Source organism: Drosophila gunungcola, assembly GCF_025200985.1.
Source record: "Drosophila gunungcola strain Sukarami chromosome 2R unlocalized genomic scaffold, Dgunungcola_SK_2 000006F, whole genome shotgun sequence".
In the NCBI taxonomy this organism is placed as follows: Eukaryota; Metazoa; Arthropoda; class Insecta; order Diptera; family Drosophilidae; genus Drosophila; species Drosophila gunungcola.
In genome coordinates this window covers 1881894-1900511 of record NW_026453168.1, presented here as the reverse complement: position 1 = coordinate 1900511, position 18618 = coordinate 1881894, and the positions used below count along the sequence as shown (strand labels likewise).

The 18618-nt window shown below is 42.5% G+C and overlaps 5 protein-coding genes and 1 non-coding gene across 6 annotated transcripts; 3 read left to right on the top strand and 3 right to left on the bottom strand.

Moving 5' to 3' along the window:
• The first annotated feature begins 3688 nt into the window (after positions 1-3688).
• LOC128254966 (uncharacterized) lies at positions 3689-5603 on the top strand. Its single transcript, XM_052984362.1, is given in 2 exon segments — positions 3689-5119; positions 5121-5603. Coding segments are annotated over 2 exon segments (1914 nt in total).
• A 299-nt stretch (positions 5604-5902) lies between these two features.
• LOC128254965 (uncharacterized) lies at positions 5903-7635 on the bottom strand. The gene is given in 2 exon segments (XM_052984361.1): positions 5903-7056; positions 7059-7635. Coding segments are annotated over 2 exon segments (1731 nt in total).
• Positions 7636-8752: 1117 nt separating this feature from the next.
• On the bottom strand, positions 8753-9958 carry LOC128254857 (uncharacterized). The gene has a single exon (XM_052984201.1). It carries the CDS (start codon positions 9714-9716, stop codon positions 8901-8903), a length of 816 nt encoding a protein of 271 aa, XP_052840161.1. The 5' UTR covers positions 9717-9958; the 3' UTR covers positions 8753-8900.
• Positions 9959-11337: 1379 nt separating this feature from the next.
• Positions 11338-11409, top strand: Trnah-gug (transfer RNA histidin (anticodon GUG)). The gene has a single exon. It is a non-coding gene; the product is annotated as a tRNA-His (tRNA).
• Positions 11410-14560: 3151 nt separating this feature from the next.
• Positions 14561-15766, bottom strand: LOC128254856 (thioredoxin-related transmembrane protein 2 homolog). The gene has a single exon (XM_052984200.1). The coding sequence runs from the start codon at positions 15672-15674 to the stop codon at positions 14841-14843; it is 834 nt and encodes a 277-aa protein (XP_052840160.1). The 5' UTR covers positions 15675-15766; the 3' UTR covers positions 14561-14840.
• A 1799-nt stretch (positions 15767-17565) lies between these two features.
• LOC128254860 (uncharacterized) lies at positions 17566-18464 on the top strand. The gene is made up of 3 exons (XM_052984205.1): positions 17566-17956; positions 18021-18164; positions 18230-18464. Exons 1-3 carry the CDS (start codon positions 17836-17838, stop codon positions 18343-18345), a joined length of 381 nt encoding a protein of 126 aa, XP_052840165.1. The 5' UTR covers positions 17566-17835; the 3' UTR covers positions 18346-18464.
• The last annotated feature ends 154 nt before the right edge of the window (positions 18465-18618 follow it).

The following is an 18618-nucleotide window of genomic DNA, read 5'->3' as shown; positions in this document are numbered from 1 at the left end:
TCGTTTCGTGGTCAATATAAAAGGGATTGCTTTCCGACTACAGAGCAACTTCTAATTGACTTGACTTGGGTGCTGGTTGCTGGTTGCTGCGGAGGCAAATGTCTTCATTAGTTTAATTGCAAACATTATTATTGCTCACCAAAAGTTGCACTTGAGTGCGCGGAGCAGTCAGGAAGCTCGGTTCACTCAGCTTGACTCATTTGGCAAACGTTTCCCGGTTAAGGCAGATAATGAGGCAAAAGGCCAACGCGAAAGGAAAAGGCATGAAAACAAAGTGAATTTTTCCTTGTTTTTCGCGTTTATTTTCTACTCTCTCGCCGCTGCATAAAATGGCTAAATTATACTGATAGAAGGAAATCTCTGGCATCTGCCAAGATGCCAAGCAGTTGGCTAAGTGGGTAAACTTCGTCGGAGTGTTGCAATTCTTTAAACGTTTTTGCTTTTAATTTGGTTAATAGACTTGTCTGGTCTTAATTAAAACACAAAGCAGAATAGACAGCAAGGTAAAAGTTAAATGGTAAGCAAAATGAGCAAAAACAAGTTAAAATAAAACTGAAGTTGAGACTTTCACAAATAATAGTAGTTTTACCTACTGAGTTTTGACTTATGAATATTAAAACTAATTTAAATTGTAGTCATTTTATACAGAGCCAATTTTGCTGTATGTGGTATTGCTAAGTCCAATAATGTTTTTCCTTACCTAACATTTTCCTTGGTACACAAATTTTAACAATGTCTGCAAATCATCTTACCCCATTTTCAATTTTTACCCTCTTTTCATCTCACCAAAGATTGCGGAAATTGTCTTTTTTTGAAAGCTTTTAGCTTAACACTGCGCAGGTAATATTAAAGTTTCATCAAGAATTCAATTTTAAGGCGCAAACGACATTGCCCAACATTGTGAAGTACTTTCCTCAGAAGCTGCTTAAAGTTTTGGCGTAAAAATAATTACTTTTCATTAACATGGCTGGCCAGTTTGAGGCTCATTCCTCGCACCTGGACTTTTCCCTTGCCCAAAACTGACAAAGCCAAGTAAACTTGACCGACCGAAGGAAAAATACCGACAACATTGGTAAGGAGGGAAAATTAGAAATAACATTTTTCAGCATTAAAAAGTGTTCGACGTGCGGAGATTGCGGTAATTTCGCTTAACAGTTGGTTGCTGGCGCCAACACTAGGTACACATGCTGTGGTGTCAGTCAAATGCACCTGCTCACTAGGGGTTGTGGTGGGTGGTGGGTGGTGCTCGGTGTTGTTGACTGGGTTTTTAGGTGGGTAATGGGTGGCTTTTGGCGGGGGCGGTAGGGGGGTGAGCCAACCTGGCCTCTCGGGAGGTAGCCAACCATGTGGGCGGCGTTAAATGTCGAATGTGCAGGCCAGCTGTCGGAGTGGGCGTGGTCCGCTGCCCGGTGCTGAAGGTTGGAGGGCGTAGGTTGGAGTTTGGGGGCATGGCAGCAGCTGGCACTTGACATGAGCAACGGCAATGGCAACGGCAACGAAACAACTCGAGGGCTTTCAACTACTCTCGCACATTTCGCTTCCGCTTAGAAATGGCAAAAACACGTCCCCGCACCCACTTTCGTCACCACTTCCCCCCACCCCACTTTACCCCATCCACATTCACAACCACACAGCATACAGCACTTGTACCCACTGTTTGAAAAATAAAGTGTAACTAAAAAAGCTGAAATGAGATACTGGCAAACAAAAAACAAAGCAGAAGCCAGAGGGCAACGCTGGATGGGAAATTTATAACTTAATATCAGATTGTGTCGAGTGGATTGGCACTCGCAATGCAATCGCCGTTGCTAAAAGCTATTTCTAGAGTGCGTATTTAATTATGACGATTTTGACAAAGCCAATTGTTTACCATTTGGTTTTTTTCTATCAAAAACTAAATTTTGCCATGGCATTGCAACAAACACTTATCGAATTATGGAATCGATTTAGTTAAATGAGAGAATGACTTTTGTACACTCATACTTTTGTCATGTGTTTGTTTAAATACGTTTCTGTATCAAATAAATTATTTAGAATAATTTAAGATAGTCTAGGGAATTGGGATACGTATAATAAATTTCTATAACATACGTTTATATCCAATAACAAAAGTCAAAACAACTTTATCATTTATTATTTGAAAACTAATTTATATGCATTATTTATGTTGCAAGCAAATGATTTAAATTTAATTTAGATAATCTAGGGAATTGGCAAACGTTTAATAAATTTATTGTAGCATAACTTTACACCCAAGAATGAAAGTCAAATCAACTTCATCATTTATTATTTGAAAATCCAAGATGATGCATGAAAATGTATTTACCATTGTGAAGAGTATAAGGCACTAAGCCCACAACAAGGCGTAATGTATTTAAGCGCTTTCGGCGCCAGCATTAACGGCGAAAAACTTTGTCAAAAAAAGAAGCGAAATACTTGGTCGCGTAGGACTTCAACACTTATGAAGGAAGTATAGCTCCAGGTATTCCACAACTGGCTTCTTTCCCACGCATTGAGTGTCTTCGAGTAACGGCCAAAGACTAGAACACAAGTTACGAAAGCGTTTAACTGCAGCATTTTGACAAATCATCGGGCAAACAAAGCTTTGTAAAGCAACAAAAGCTGTGCTGTCAATAGGGCATTAGATGCAAGCCAGCTAAAAGGAAAAACCACAGGCTGCATCTATCATAAATAATTTAAGCCGCAAACACTGACGATGGCTTTGTGCCTTTGTGCTCAATACCGAGTGTGTGGGAATGCGTGGCTAATTGCATTACCAGTCAGCTATGTGGCCTCGAATGCCAAGACACGGCCTGATAATCCTTCGTGGCTGCGCCCGAGCTCATGGCATTTGCGTCAATTATAGAGTTTTGCAGCAATTAAATTTTAATGAGCAGTGCAACATGCTGCCAATTCGTTGTCGTAAACAGCTAGTCAAGCGAAAGAGCCATGGGCTGAAATTTAATATCGACTAAGGAAATAATACATACTCTCTTTTCTGTGAACTATTTCAGGAATTTCAGTTTTTCGCTGAACGGAATTAACATGTGTAGGTATCAATTAATGTAACATTTTCTATTTTTGGTTTCACTGCAGGTAAGTGCATTCAATGAAGCATATAATTGTGGACTGACTCCGAAGGCATTTTAAATTCATTGATCAAATTACGGCCATAACTGACCCATTTCCGACCCTGTCGAACGCCATTTGAGTCTGCTTGAGTGCATGCATTTGGTTAAAACAAAGCGATGGGACGTAGACGCAGGTTTCGCCATCGCCATCGCATGACCAGGACCTATTTGTCCAATTATATGGCCCTTGTCGCATAAACCGCGAAATGTTAAATATGTCCGATTTGCACTCATGATAAAATTGCAATAGGGCTTTATGAGCTAATAAACATGTACAACTAGCCGAGTACATTTAGCAACAGGGCCGTTAACTCTTATTGAAGTAAAACCATTTTTCGAGCGAAGAAGAACTAATAAAATAGTTTTGAAAAATAAAGAATTAAATCCACTCCTGTGCTGTTAAATTGTCGTTACTGGCATTGACTTTGACCCAGCAAAATATGGTGACAGTAACCTGGTGATAAATGCTGGCATGCTCCACCGTTTACTGGATCCACATGCAAAGGGCGCAGCGTCCTTCAACTTGACAGTAGCCCGCTGGCATTCGCCCAATAAATATGTATAATCAGCAAGCTGCGGAACTTATTCTCAAAGAGCGGGACATTTTTCCTTCCGCTCCCACGGAAAGTGGTGCCGAAATCGTACAATTGCTTAACAACTCGTTCGTTCTGGAAATGTTCTTCAGAATAACGCAGCTTTATCACTTTAAGAACTTTATTTTCTACATATCCGAGAGACTGGACCTGAAGAATAAGGACTCCCAGGAGTTTTTCCACGACTTCTGGACCTATTTTCCATTGGCGCCCAACTGGATAATAACGAGGGAGCACAATGTAGCCTTTCCGATGATGCAGCTCATCAGCACTCCATCGCTGGTTATGATCTTTACTACGGATAGAGACGATCCCATTATGGAGGTGGCTGCTCAGAGTCTGCGTGGGATACGTTGGCTCAAGACGATATTCATTCTCTTTCCAAGCCTCAAAAGTCGCGATTTTGACTCTAGTCTGGAGTCGTTCGCGCATTTCAAGGCGGAGATCAAGGACATTTACGACTGGGCGTGGAGCAAGCAGTTCCTCAACACATTGTTGGTCACCATCAGAGACAACGTCTTCGTGCTGGATCCCTACCCCACACCCTCGATTGTCAATAAGACGGGCGTTTGGAGGGCCGAGGATTTCTTCGAGAAGTATGCGAAGAACATGAAGGGCTATGTGGTGAGGACCCCCATTCTGTACGATCTGCCGCGGGTCTTCAAGTCGGACCGACCCAGCAAAACGTTCGAGCAGACCAACATCCACGGAACTAGCGGGAATTTATTCATGGGATTCCTTGAGTTCGTCAATGCCACGTTGCTGGACACCAGCGTGAATATGACAACGGACTATTTGAACATGACGAACCTGCTGGACTTGGTGTCCCAAGGAGTGTACGAGACCCTGATCCACTCCTTCACCGAAATAACGACCAAGTTCGTGGTCGGCTATAGCTATCCCATCGAAATCAACGACGTTTGCATAATGGTGCCCTATCGCAATCAGTCGCCTGCGGATCAGTACATGCGGGAGGCCCTTGAGGAGAATGTCTGGCTACTCATAATCCTCTTTACTCTCTACATTGCCGTGGCCATCTGGTTGTGTTCGCCGCTGAGGCCTCGTGACTTCAGCGCCGCATTCCTGCAGTCCATCTGCACGCTGACCTACAGTGCGCCCACCTTCATTCTGCGCACACCAACGCTGCGTATGCGTTATCTGTACATTGTGCTGGCGATCATGGGTATAGTCACCTCGAACATGTACGTTTCCCGGATGACCAGCTACTTCACCAGCGCCCCACCGCCGCGACAGGTAAACACGGTGCAGGATGTGGTGGAGGCCAATCTGAGGATCCAAATGCTGGCCGTGGAGCACGAAAGGATGGTCCAATCCCCACGGCAATATCCGGCCAGCTATATGCGCCAGCTGGACTTGGTGGACAAGCGCATGCTAGGACCTACATCGAGAGCCATTCAACACCTCCTTCGGGTACACGGTGAGCAGCGATCGTTGGCGATTTATGAACCTGCAGCAACTCGACCTTCGCAAGCCCATCTTCCGGCTGACGGACATTTGCGAGGGCCCGTTCTACCACGTCTTTCCCATGCACCTTGACTCCCATTTGCGCTCCTCCATGACCGAGTACATAATGATTGCCCAGCAGGCGGGCCTCATGGACCACTGGAAGAGGGAGGCATTCTGGGAGGCCGTGCACCTGCACCGCATTCAAGTGCATCTCACCGACGAGCAGCCGATGGCCCTCGGATTAAGTTTCTTTTCCAGCGTGCTTCACACCTGGACCTTTGGTCTGTTGCTTTCCGGCCTGGCCTTTGCGGCGGAGATGAAATGGCACAAGCATGTGACACATAAACGACGTCCTATCATTGGACTAACCCGCAAGCCCAGGTCCTTTCTCAGGCGATTCATACAGTTGTGACATGCCGAAAAAACCTAAACAAAAATGTATTTATCTCCAACGGGTTTGTAGATGTTTTGATTTGAAAATCGTCTTGAAAATCCTCGGGTGTCCTAGAATTTAAATATTTATTTAACTTGGGTTGAACCAAACGATGTAACAAGAGATTTCTGGAACACATTCGATAGTAAATAACAATAAAACCGTACTTCACAATGAACAATGTATAAGCAATGTTAATTAAAAATGTAAGCAACAATCAAACTGTTCTTCACAATGAACAATTTATAAATAATATTAACTATAAATGTCTTATAAGATCATTGGTAATAAAAAAGTGTTTTTGCAGATCCCTTAGAAATAATTTCCAGAGCAAATACCATTCCGGCCAAAACACTCATGGCCAAGAGCAAAAAAAAGGCAATGGCCAGATGTTGCAGTCCGGCGGACGTGTACTCCCGATTCTCCGGCAACCGCTCCACCAGACCGGCGTGCAGGGCAGAACCAAAGCTGCTGCGGGCATAGAAGCTGAGCAGACCCGAGGAGTGGATGCGGAAGGTAAAGTACTCGATGTCCCGCCACAGGGTCGAATCCATCTGCAGGGGAAAGGCGAGGTGGTAGGAGCCGAAGCAGATGCCACTCAGCTTGAACAGCCGCTGCCGCAAGTGCTGCTGCTGCTCGTCGAGGAACTGCCAGTGGTCCTCGGTGACGAAATAGGCAAAGGAGCCATTGAATCTCGTCTGGTGCTCCGCGAAAATGCCGGAATCCACCGGACGCAGGAGTTTAAGGAACTCCTCGGGCAACTCCTTGTTCAGATTTAGCAGGAACTGCAACTCGTAGTCAATTATCATAATGGGCAACTGGGCACTCACTATATCATCCATGGTGTTGATCTGGGCGTGGAATAAATTCACGGTCAGAATGCTGCCCAAATTAGAGGTGTAGTAGGCTGATAGGAAAAATCCATGGAAGAACACTGTGGCCAGAAGGAGAAATCGAAGGAGGCAGGGCTGTTGTAACTGCCCCTCGGTGGGTACATTGATAATATAACAAAACGTGTCCATTAGAGTGCCTTGGTAGCCTGACCACCTTCCGAACAGCCTAAGCCACATTAGCTCCAGGAGAACCAGGGCTAAAAGAGCTCCCACTGCAAAGAACCACACGTTCCAGGCGAAAGGCTGTAGTGGGTAGAAGTACGTGGACACACTATTGTACAGCGGAACCATCAGACACCACTGAACCACCAGCAGCGGGTAGGTCTTCTCCAGTTCATCATCGGGCATGAACAAAGCATAGGCATGGGCACAGAACTCCATCTTGCGTTCACGGATCAACTGCAGGGTCTGCCTCATATTAATCACCTGACCGCCGAGGGCATCTGGCGGCATTCGGAGCTCTGTGAAACTGCCATTGATGAACTTCACAAAGGTATCGATGATCCGGTAGGTACTCCCATCGTAGCTTCCTCGCGACTGAACAGATGTGGCAGATCTTGGCGCAAGGGGGTGCTGAATCCGAATCCCTCCACATCCGAGCGGGCATTTAAAACCTTCTTCCAAACCTTTCCCATGAAACTCAAAAAGTCTGTGCGGTTTTCGAATGCCATTGAGGGAAATTTGGACACGCCAAAGAGCTGGTTGATGCCCCCTTCCGACTCAAAGTACACAATCGAGTTGGTGAATTGCTCGTTGTAGGCAAAAAGTAGTAGTTCGTGAATGGGCTGCATATCACCCACTTTGTCCACATACATTATCATCGAAAAGTAAAAGTGCCGTCCAAGTAGTACCTTGCTGAAAACCTTCATTATGGGATCATCTGCACCAGTGGTGAACACAAAGCTAATGTGGTTCCTTCGAGCCGATGAGTGCATCATCCGCATGTCCGTATTGTTATTCACAACCGTCTGAGTGGCAGTACTTCCAAAGGCCTCGTCTATACGCCGCACGAACTCATCGACCTGGTCCAAACGCTGAAGCGGACTTATGAACCATACGATCTCCTGGAACACGGCCATTCGGGCAAATGGGCTCAGCATATTAAGCACGTATTGCATGTTCCAGCCAAAGCTTCGATGGCAAGAAGCCAATAACAAAAGACAAATCACTGCTCGCATGTCTTCCACCAAGAAACTCTACGAACTAATTAAACAATCCACACAGGTTAAATCGTTTGGAACCTCTTCTTTGAGTTGCGTTCAATTGGTCCCAAGGGAAAGCCTAAACATGGCATCCCCTAGCACCCATTTAAACATTGCAGTGGCATTTACTTACTATTCTGAACATTCAATTGGGGGAGCGTTGTTTTCCATAACTTGCTGCAGCCTGAAATCCCTATTGAATTCGATGTTATTAAAATCGCATTCAAGCATTATGTTATTTAATCACTCAACAACCATTTTGTGGCTCATAAGTTAGCTTATCTTTGTACTGCACTTTGTACTTTACTGAAAAAGTAATATAGTAAAAGATCATTTCTACGAAACCAAAACTTTTACCGATTAATACATGTCAGCCCAGAGAAAAACTCCAAAGTAACATTAAACATTATAATATTTGAATATAACCTTGTTTTTTCTAATGTAAACCTTTTTAAAATAATCTTAAAACATGTTAATGCAATTATTAACATATTTAATTGGTTTATCCAATAGAAAAATTGTCGGGGCTAAATCAGTACCGACAATATTTAATTCAAAGTAAAAATATTTGGATTTTAGATAATTTTTCTCTGGGTGTAGGATGGGTAAAGTTACTATCCCACATGTTTTGTATTTATATTCACAGTTAATATAGGCTTGTGTTAATTTGTTCTTGTCAATCGAGTTCAGCTAGATCCATAGGGGCTATGGATAAACAAAAGTTAACCATAGCATTCAAAGCGTTCATATTGTGGGCGTCTCTCCCTCCGACGATGGATGAAAAGCTCCAAACAATATACCAACGAGCTGATGGGAATGCCCAGAGCCAAGACAATCCAGGCCGTGTTGAAGAACTCCAGGTTCAGCGGCTCCACGGGGTATGTGTCCAGGAAGACCCTCGCGTAGCCGGCTCGCTTGGCATAGCGAAAGCCGATCTCCTCCCAGTAGCTCCACAGTCCCGCCTGCCAAGCGTTCAGAATGAAGTGGTCCAGAGCCGGGCCGAAGCTGGCATTGGGGCCCAAGGGCAGAGCGTTGAACAGGCCGCCAAAACACACCTGGGACAGGTGAAAGTACGGCTGAATGAGCACCTTTTGCTGGCGGTTGTAGAACAGCCAAGCATCCTGGGTGACCACATAGGCGTAGGAACGCGAAGGACTCGCCAGCAGGGACTGATAGTCCTGTCAGCTGCGCGCCTCGAACTGCGGATCCAGCGAGGTGGTGTTCACCACCGGCAGCCAGCGCAGCTCCTCCAGCAGCGTGTCGTGGATGATGATGCGCAGCCGCGAGTGGATTAGATCCGACCAGGTGTCAATGGGTCGCAGGAACACCGGCTTCATGTCAAAGGCTGTCATATGGCTGAGGTGGTAGTTGGTCAGGATAAAGCCCAGGACGAAGAGCAGCGTGTAGAAGACAATTACACGCAGCGAGGCATGCTTCAGCTTAACGGTCATGTTCATGTTTGGACTGAACATCAGGATGGCCATGGCATGGAGCACATTCCGGGTGATGGAGCGGGTGGCATTTCCCGGCTCCCGCCAGTGCACATACCGCAGCAGCAGCGCCACGTAGAAGGTGCCGACAAACAGGCACGTCCAGATGTATCTGCCCAGGGGCCACACCATGTACATCCACTTGGGCAACTCGGGTGCTAGAGGCACCATCACGCAGTTCGTCATCATCTCCAGCGGATAACTGTACCCAGTAACGCTGGGTGGCTCACCAATAATGTCGGGTCGCATTGTGACCCCGTGAAGCGAGAGGTTGTACACCCCGCTGGCAAGGCTCTTCTCCAGCACCGACTTCTTGGGCAGACTATCCACCGGATCGAGGAGCAACTGGTAGTGCTGGGCCCGGGCGAAGTGCTTCACCATCTCCATGTAGGATCCGCAGAAGATAGGCTCTCGGTGCTGGGACTCATTGAAGATGAAGGCGTGGGGCATGTCAAAGCTGTACGGCGAACGGATCACACCAGTGGCCAGGTCCGTGTCGACCAGCATTTTAGGGCCGACTATTTCGACTGACGTGCAGCTGGCCAGGCTTATATAGTGGACACATTACCGATGCCGCAAGCAAAAAACACCGACCCTGGCAGACTAACTGGCACCCACCGTATACAGTATAGGAAATCCGGTTTATTTCACCGCAAAGTTCAAAGATCTGTCGTTTAACGACACGTTTTTGTGTCCTGCTGCGATTATCGTGCAGATTGTTAGTCCACATGGCCAACACATCGATGCAAAGGACACCACAGAAATTTATATGCCACTTATTAAAAATATTTTTGCAGACTGGACTTTGTTACGCAGTACGAAGCACCAACCTTTGCGTAGTTATTGGAGCGCAAGTACTTTCACCGTTCACAAAAAGCGTCCAGTTTTTTGCACATATTCAAAAAACAGGCCATGAAATTCACAAAAAAAAAACTCCTATGAAGAACATCACGGGTGTGGGAATTTGTATTTGAATTGGCAGCTTTCATGTAAATACTTTTCAATTTTTTAGGGTTTCGAGGCTACAAAAAAATGACGATTTCCATCCCCATCCACAATGCCGGCCACCTGTGTTTACAAGTGGGCCAGAATAAAAACAGAAACTGCCATTGAATTAATATTGCACTTCAGTGTAATTACAAAATCGTTAAACGCAAATTTTAATGAAACTGGATTGTACAAGTTCACATTGGAGAGTTTTGGTTGCTGGCAATCGAAACCTGTTTCCTGGGGGTTGTAGGAGTGTAGAAGTGAAAGTTCAGCGAATGTCGAGGATACATGTTGCTCACGAATAAGCTTATTTTTATATTTTTTAATTGAAGCGCAAGGAGCCATTGAAGTATAAATCCTACTATAGGTGAATGCATACATCAGTTTGGAAAAAAAATTATTGAATGGCGAAATTAATGAATATGTTTAAGAGTATCGTGTATAAACTGCACGTATATAAATACAAAAAAGTGATCACACACAGACAAATCAATGATTTAGTTTTATTTTTTTCTGTTTCTTGTCATTTTTATTATCTGTAATCTTTCTCTCTCTCTTGTGAACATTATTAAATATATTTATTAGTGCTATGAAGGTCAGAAATCTAATCAAACATGTGCATATGTTGAAACAAACAATTGCCTAAATTAGTTATGCATTTTTATATATAAAAATATATAAAGGTAAACAAAATAAATCTATTCCTATTCGGTGTTGCAGTGTTTTAAATTTATTCATAGTTTATTTTTGGAGCTTTTCAGTTTCGCAACCACACCAGAACAACAAATCGATGCTGAAAGCAAACCACATTGAATCGAAATGTTAAGCCCAGCGCCACGCCCACTTCACGCCCCACAAAACCCCACTTCTGCTGGCTCGGCAAATTCAAATTAATTTATGAGCCAAAAATCTTGTTTATCGGCTAATGGTTTGTCGGTTTTGTGGGTTTGTCTGGCTTTGCCCGAGTGCTTCAGACTTTCACTGCTTTTTCGCTCCGTTGTTTTTTGCTACTGGTGTGATTAGAGGCGGTAGTTGCTCCACAAAACGAGTTGTTTCAGAGCAAAGAAGTGCAGGCAAATTACTCTGGGCATTCGCTTCAAATACGCGATTTGTGGTCGGAGATTCGTGTGCCTTCACAGCCGTGATCGTCTAGTGGTTAGGACCCTGCGTTGTGGCCGCAGAAACCCAGGTTCGAATCCTGGTCACGGCAATGCTGCAATATGCATTGTCACGGAGAAGGTGCCATTTTTTTTTTTGCTCATACTCTAAATCTGATTCTACTTTTTGTTGCTTATACATTTTTATACATTTCTCAGAAAAAAAAAAAAACATTTTATACGTGTGTTTTTGTGCCTTTTAGAACATAAGCTCAAGGCAATTAAAGAATGGAGAGTTTATCTTTTCGAAATCTGTACCCTGTACCCTTAGTTTACGATCCTTATCCTGGTCTCAGTATCCATATCCTGACCAAAGAATCCTTATCCTAAGCTTTGAATCCGTATAATTAATGAAGTTTTTATCATACTTTTAGAGCCATGATATATAATATTCAAAATAATTAGTTTCCGACACAGCAGTAAAACATTTTGCACTAGATTGCCATTGTAATAGCTTCAAAAAGAAACGGCATATTATTCTAATAAATTGTATATACTTTGAAATCGATTTGATGTTGCCTTTTAAATGTTTTACTATTTTTTTCCACAGCTGCGCGCTTGCGTTGAGCTCTTGTTTTTGTTTCAATTTCCACCAGTGAAATTCAATCTTAAATATTTAGTTTACATTCATTTTTGATAACAGCCTTCGTAATTCAATCAGAAAACTAATATTGACCATTTTTACATTAAAACCGATAAAATTTACTTAAATTCTTTTATTTGTATTTATAAACTAAAATCGCCCAATAAATCTTTAAAAACCAAGACTATAAAATAATAAATATTTGCAGCTATTCAAAAAAAGGAATATCTGTCAAGGATATCTAAACAAAATTGATTTATTTAATCTCTTTGTTAAATACCACAATTTAAATAGAAAAGAAAGCACCTGAGCTTCGATTCAATTGTCCTGCCTTGCGGCTTTGGTTGCGAGTTCGACAACGGCTGGTTTTGACTTGAATTTTAATTTAATTGTGAGCAATTGACAGAAATACACAAAAACCCAATCCAGCATTTCGACCGAACGATATTAAGACGCTGGCAGCTGGTGTTGACATAAAAACGCAATAAAAAATGCGGATACCGAATCGAAGGAGACGTAACAATACTCAACAATATATACTGGGCCCTATGAACACTCTTTTGCCTGATTTTTTAACTGTTTGAATTAGTTTTTATTAATTTGTTAATTAATTTAAAATTCAATATCCTTGTCTTCTAACATTAAAGAGTTTTGACGAAAATTTCAACTAAAATTTGAAAGGGGAAACAAATTAATAAAATGTTGTTTTCTTATTTAGGGGAATTTTTTTATGTGTTGTATTGTTTTTAACGCTAACAATTTTTCTAAACATTTTTTTAGTCATTACATTTTCCTCTATTGTTATTTATCCCATTAACATTTGGACAAATAATAATCTATATTAGTTTATCTACTAAATGCTTTGCAAAAAAACATGTCTGTATACTAAAATAAGGATATTCAGGTTTGCAGTCATTTGTGTTCTGCTTGTAAAAGTTAGTCAATTTTTTCACTTTTTCTATGAATAGGGATGATTCAAAGCTTTCCAAATCAATAAAAAATCTCCTTTAACTCAAATAACAAATAACATACTTTTTAGTTTCATTTCTATACAGACTCTTCGGTAGCCTTATTTTTAAACCACAAAAGTTTTATTGTGATACTCATCGTATTGATACATTTTTTATACCCAATAGTTTTAAATTAATTTTAAGTTTATATGACAAATTTTTTTTGGAATAATTGAATGTATTATAAGGAATGAATATTTTGAAAGGTAATGAGTACTATTTTAATATGTGACCTATTTTCTGTGTAAATACTAACCCTGCCTTGGGTCGTTATACAGGGTATCGTCCAAAAAATCACTCAAAATCAATTGAATGTGGCCATCACTGGTTGGGCTGTAGCATTGAGGGAAATCAACGAGAAAAAATCAACGACAATGCGTTTTGTTGTCGCTGCGGAGCAAGTGCTTATTGGATTTTCGCCGTGAGAAGCGGGTGACAGCGTTTGGAAGTCATTACGGGTATGGGTTTGGCTTTGGGGTTTCCTGATTGGGGGTTTGGTATTTGGTGTTTGGAGTTTCGGTAGGAGATCGCGGCAGCATCGACAGCTGGTACGCCGGAGCCTTGATCAAACCCCGGAACATACGTCCCCCTAATTGGTACGGCAAGGTGAGAGTCTTGTCCCACATCCAATGGGAATTTAAATTTTCCGCAAATAAAACGGCCATGTGAGACAATCGTATTATTTACCATACACAATACAACACACGTACAATGCATTGGCAATTTCCATGCCGTTTCATTGAAAATAAAGTAAAAAATACGAAAATATTAACCACAAAAGCCCTGCTCCCATCTGTGGGGGTGGTTGTGGGTGGTGGGTGGTGTGCAGTCGCCTGTATTTATGCATTTATATTCGTCCGTTTTGCTGTGAGTGTGCATATCGAATGGATAAAAGGGATTTGCGTTTATTTCGTTCTGCGTCTGGCCGGGTGAGTCCCAATAATAATACATACATATACGGCCTGTCTATATGGCCGATGTCTGCCACTGCCGCCCATTTCGAAACGCAACACGCCGGAAACATTTTTGTTGTGCCATTTCCATTGTTATACACTTTTGCTTAACACATTTGCCGAAACGACAGGCCGGGCACACAGCTCCATTCTTTTTTATATTTCATAAGCCATGGAGGTTGGGTTCCCGCGACATGTTATTCCAAACAATTGTCGTTCACAAAGGCTTCTTTTTTAAAAGGCGGGTCCTAACATATACGAAACACAATAAATACGTCTATAAATTTGCTGTTTGTTTTTTTAATTGTTAATATTTTAAACAATTTAAATTCAACGTTGTCGTTTGCTTTAAAGCTTTTAAGCTGTCGTTGACTCGGGAATCACTATTTTTTTTTTTACAAAAATATATAATGTCTCTAAGAATAGGGAACCAATGTTTAACTTATTAAATCAAGTTTCTAATTACCTCTGTTTAATAATATCTGCTTTGAAATACCTAAACTATATCTTCTTTTTAAACATTTCAGATTGACGCTCTTTCAGACAATCTTAAAGTCGCTTTGTTCTTGAACAAGTAGCGGAAATGATCGTTTGAGCACTGCTAATTGAATAATCTACTAACCACAGCGGGGCAATGGCAATAATAACAAACTCAAACTTCGTTGACTCATTCCATATATTTAAATATATTTGGTACCTCATGATTAGCTACAAATTAAATACGCAAATGCAAGACCGCACAAATAATTTACACAATTTCAACGCGACGAGGGCACGTTTGAGTTTCGAGTTGGATACAATTATTAGTGCAATTGTACGTGTCTGTGGCGGTGGCAGTTGAGGTCGCTGTCGCCTCAATAAGTTAAAATAAATTAAGAACTAAACGAATAACAGATATTAGCACGTGCACGCAGAAATGAGATGGCGGGTCAGTCAGCCTACTGGACCTTCTTGACCTCCTTGCCCTCCTTGACCTTGTTGGGCGCGGAGGGCAGGCGTTCCACGGCCTCTTTATAAAGCTGGTTCAGACCGAAAGTGGCGCGCACATTGTCGCTGGAGAAGAAGAACTTCTGCAGTTTGCCCTTGGAGTCCGTGCAGGGACGTCGGTCCGACTCCTTGCCCTGCTGGAAAAGGATCACAGTGGGCAACTGGCGCGAATAGCTGTGGTCCGCGATGCCGTACTTCTGGGCCACGTCCGGGATTCGTCCGATGTCGATCTTGCCGAACTTCAGATGGTCCGTGTTGTACTCCGCCGAGAGCTCGGCAAAGATGGGAGCAAAGTTGACGCAGCTGGGATTCCACACCGTATAGAAACAGATTAGCCAGGTGGTGCGCTTGTCCCGCAGCAACTCCTCCTCAAAGACCTGTGCGGTGCGGAAGTAGGTGATGTGTTCGGGACCGCGGTACGAGGGCTCCGGCAGCACCATGCCCACCAGGACGCACAGCAGCAGGAAGCCCAGGCCGTAGCGAAAATCCGCGTAGGCCCACAGGATGGCGTTGGCCACCTTTGTGTAGAGGAACGACGAGGCCAGGTAGTTGATCATGGTGACGCTGCCAGTCTTGCGCGACCGTATCATCACCACGATTAGCAGGAAGAACAGGATCTCCACCTCGCGACTGTCCAAGTCGCAGTCTTCGTCCTCTCCGATGAGATTGAAGAGGCGGGTGCAGATGAACTGCGTCTTCTTGGCCAGCATGTACGAAATGGCCAGCAGGATGTTCACCCAGTAGTAGGGCTTGGCCAGCAGCGCCAGCTGCTTCTTCCACGTCATCTCTGAGTCCGGGGGCTAAGTGGGCTGATGTGGGTCACGTTTTTAATTAACAATTTCCCGAGTTTTTCTTTTTCTGCTTTTGACAGCCAATTGTTAATTTTAGCCTCGCCGTTGACTTTAAATACGCAGCCTCGTTGTCTGGCAAAGGCGTTGCCACCTAACGGAGAAAAACTGCTGACGCGACCAGTGTTGGAAAGCGTACTCAAATGGCGCCATTTCAAATTCAAAACATATCTCAATTTTCCATATGAAGAAATTTCTTTAATTTAATTTGCTTTGCAATATAAGTCACTACATAAAATCAACCCTAATCATTAAATAATTATGCTTATATCTTTTTAATAAACATACTTTTAAGAAATCATAGAAAACGTTCAAAATTTAAAGCCGGAACCTGCCCAAATGTTTTTTCCTCAATACGTCTAGAAATGATAAGCTCATTGTTTCGATGTCTGACAGTGTTACATCAGCATTTTCGAAGAGTCATTGACGGAGTGTTGAACTTTGCCAATAAGTTGTCCCTCGAAGAAAATAAGTAAAAAATCATCGAGGATCTTTGTTATCTGAACACACGCCAGGCTTCAAACTGCAAAAAAAGAGCAGACTACGTGATCTCAGACGCTCGTGGCTGTCATTTCTCGCCTTATCATTAATCATAATTCGCTTTTTTTTTTTTTTCATTTTTTGTATTTCCGAAATAAGAATGTGTTTGAAACTGTGTGCATACTGTGAGAATTTTGTACCTACTTCATAGAGCACTATGTGTTATCGCCGACGTGACTGGCTCTCGGCATTGTCCAAAAGATTACTTTTTTTTTTTGTAGTAAACACATTGCGCGTCACTGGAATAAACGATTTATTTATAATCGTATTATTGAGACCGTTTTACGAGGGTCATCCCCATGATCCCGATCGGATCACCCACCTATTTACTGGTTTTACTAGTGGGCCTTTCTTTGTTTTATAGAGATTATTTCTTGATGCATATACTGCATACAATACACTGACAAATACAAGTTACAAGTAGGTTTTGAGTGTAAAAGTATGTTTTTAAACTGCTTTGGTCGAAACTATTCGCGATCTTGTTTAAATTCGGTATAAAAATTCTTTAAATTAACAAAACATTCAAACAAAACATTAGTTTTTTTTTAAGTAATTTAAAAATAGTAATCGTCTTTTCAAATGCAATGTAATTTTGATTCTTGTATAAAAAGAACTCCCACTAATAACTAAGATATAGAAAGTAATTCAACTAATCCTTCAATTACTAAAGCACACATTTTAATAATATATTTTCCACAAATCGAAGAACCTGCCGAATTACTTAAATTGAAGGTGCAAAAGCACCAACATTGTCTACCTCAAAAAACATAATAAACAAAAATTAATTGGAAATTCAAATAAACAACATGCACTTAGGTCAGTTTTTAATAATGTTATAATCGCAAACGCCCCTGGCTTTATTCTAGAGTGTCTTGATAACCAGATTCCGCTGCTTTTAAAGACAGCACCAGAAGACTACTGGCTGTTTGAGCACAGGGACAACCGAGACGGGAGCGAGAACCCTTAATATTGCTTAGGCTAGCAAATCGTAACCAGAGATCCAGATTACTGATTTCCACAGATGTCGTTTAATGGCTGCCCCAATATCAAGTGCATGATCTGCTTCCCAGCCCATCGAAACTTCCCGTAAGGCTTGGAAACAAATAAGCCTCTATACAATGTTATAAAAACAAAAACCAAAACCAAAACATCGACAAATGCAGCTGATAAGTGGAACAAAATGGCGATGAATTGCCGGCTCATTATCGCGTTATCAAGGCAGCCCGATCTCCTCGAAGCCCCTTTGGATCGAGCACGCGGTCTATAAATTGTCACAGCTCATGGGCGGCAGCTTCAGTTCAATTCCGAACCCTTGTGCTGAGTTCATCTCCGAGTACTAGAGACATCTTCCGCAGATCATCGAGCAATTTCGAGAAAACAAATAACGACTGGCAATCAATGCCTCCCTGTCTAAAGTGCTAACAAATCCCCTATCCAATTGGCTTTACTTAGTCAAAAAAACAAAAATTAAACCAAAAAACATTCTGGGACATATTTCGATCAGTGTGAAATATCCCCAATAAACCCATTTGTTGCGGACTTTGAGTTTGGCCTTTGAATGCTGCTGCTGCTGAACGGAAAAACCATCAACCTCGATCAGCATTTCATAGAGTGCTGGAAACTAAGCTTATTAAGAAACTTTGACTTGTTCTCCCTCCTGAGTGCTATTTCCCTAACCGGTAAACCTTACTACCTTTATGACTAAAAATTAAGTAAGCATGACGAACTTTCGACTTCCTACAGCTACTAAGATGGCCGCCATTCCCCAAGGTGCATTCGCTGCCTGCAAGATCCGCGAGCAATTCAACGAACGCGAGATGATCGTCGCTCGTCTGAGGTCCGCTGCCTCCGATAAGGGTTCCGTTGACAACGGCAACTCGCTAACCCGTAAGTCCCCAATCTCCAGCCAATGGGGTGATTGGATCGCTTACTCATCGATTGCACCTTTTCAGAACACGAGTACTCCCCGAACAAGTACAACGACAAGCTAATGAACTCCATCTGGGGCCTGTACAATCGCTATTCACCCCATAATGTGAAGAAGAACGAGTACGCCCCCACCAAGTGAGGACCTAAAGGGGGGCACTCCGGCTTCCTCAAGGTCCAGCTGTAGTGCCCCCCCCACCCCTGCCTTCATCCCCACCCAGGATGTTGGCCCCATTCACCTATTTACTCAAAAAACTATAATCTCATACACTGTTATAATCTCAGTAAATTTAAAACACTTGAAAACCGTTGGTAACAAATGTATACCTTTTTAGTTATATAGAATACCTATGATATTGTATATAATGGGCACAAATCCAAGAAGCCTAATTTAACTTAATTAATCAAAGTTATA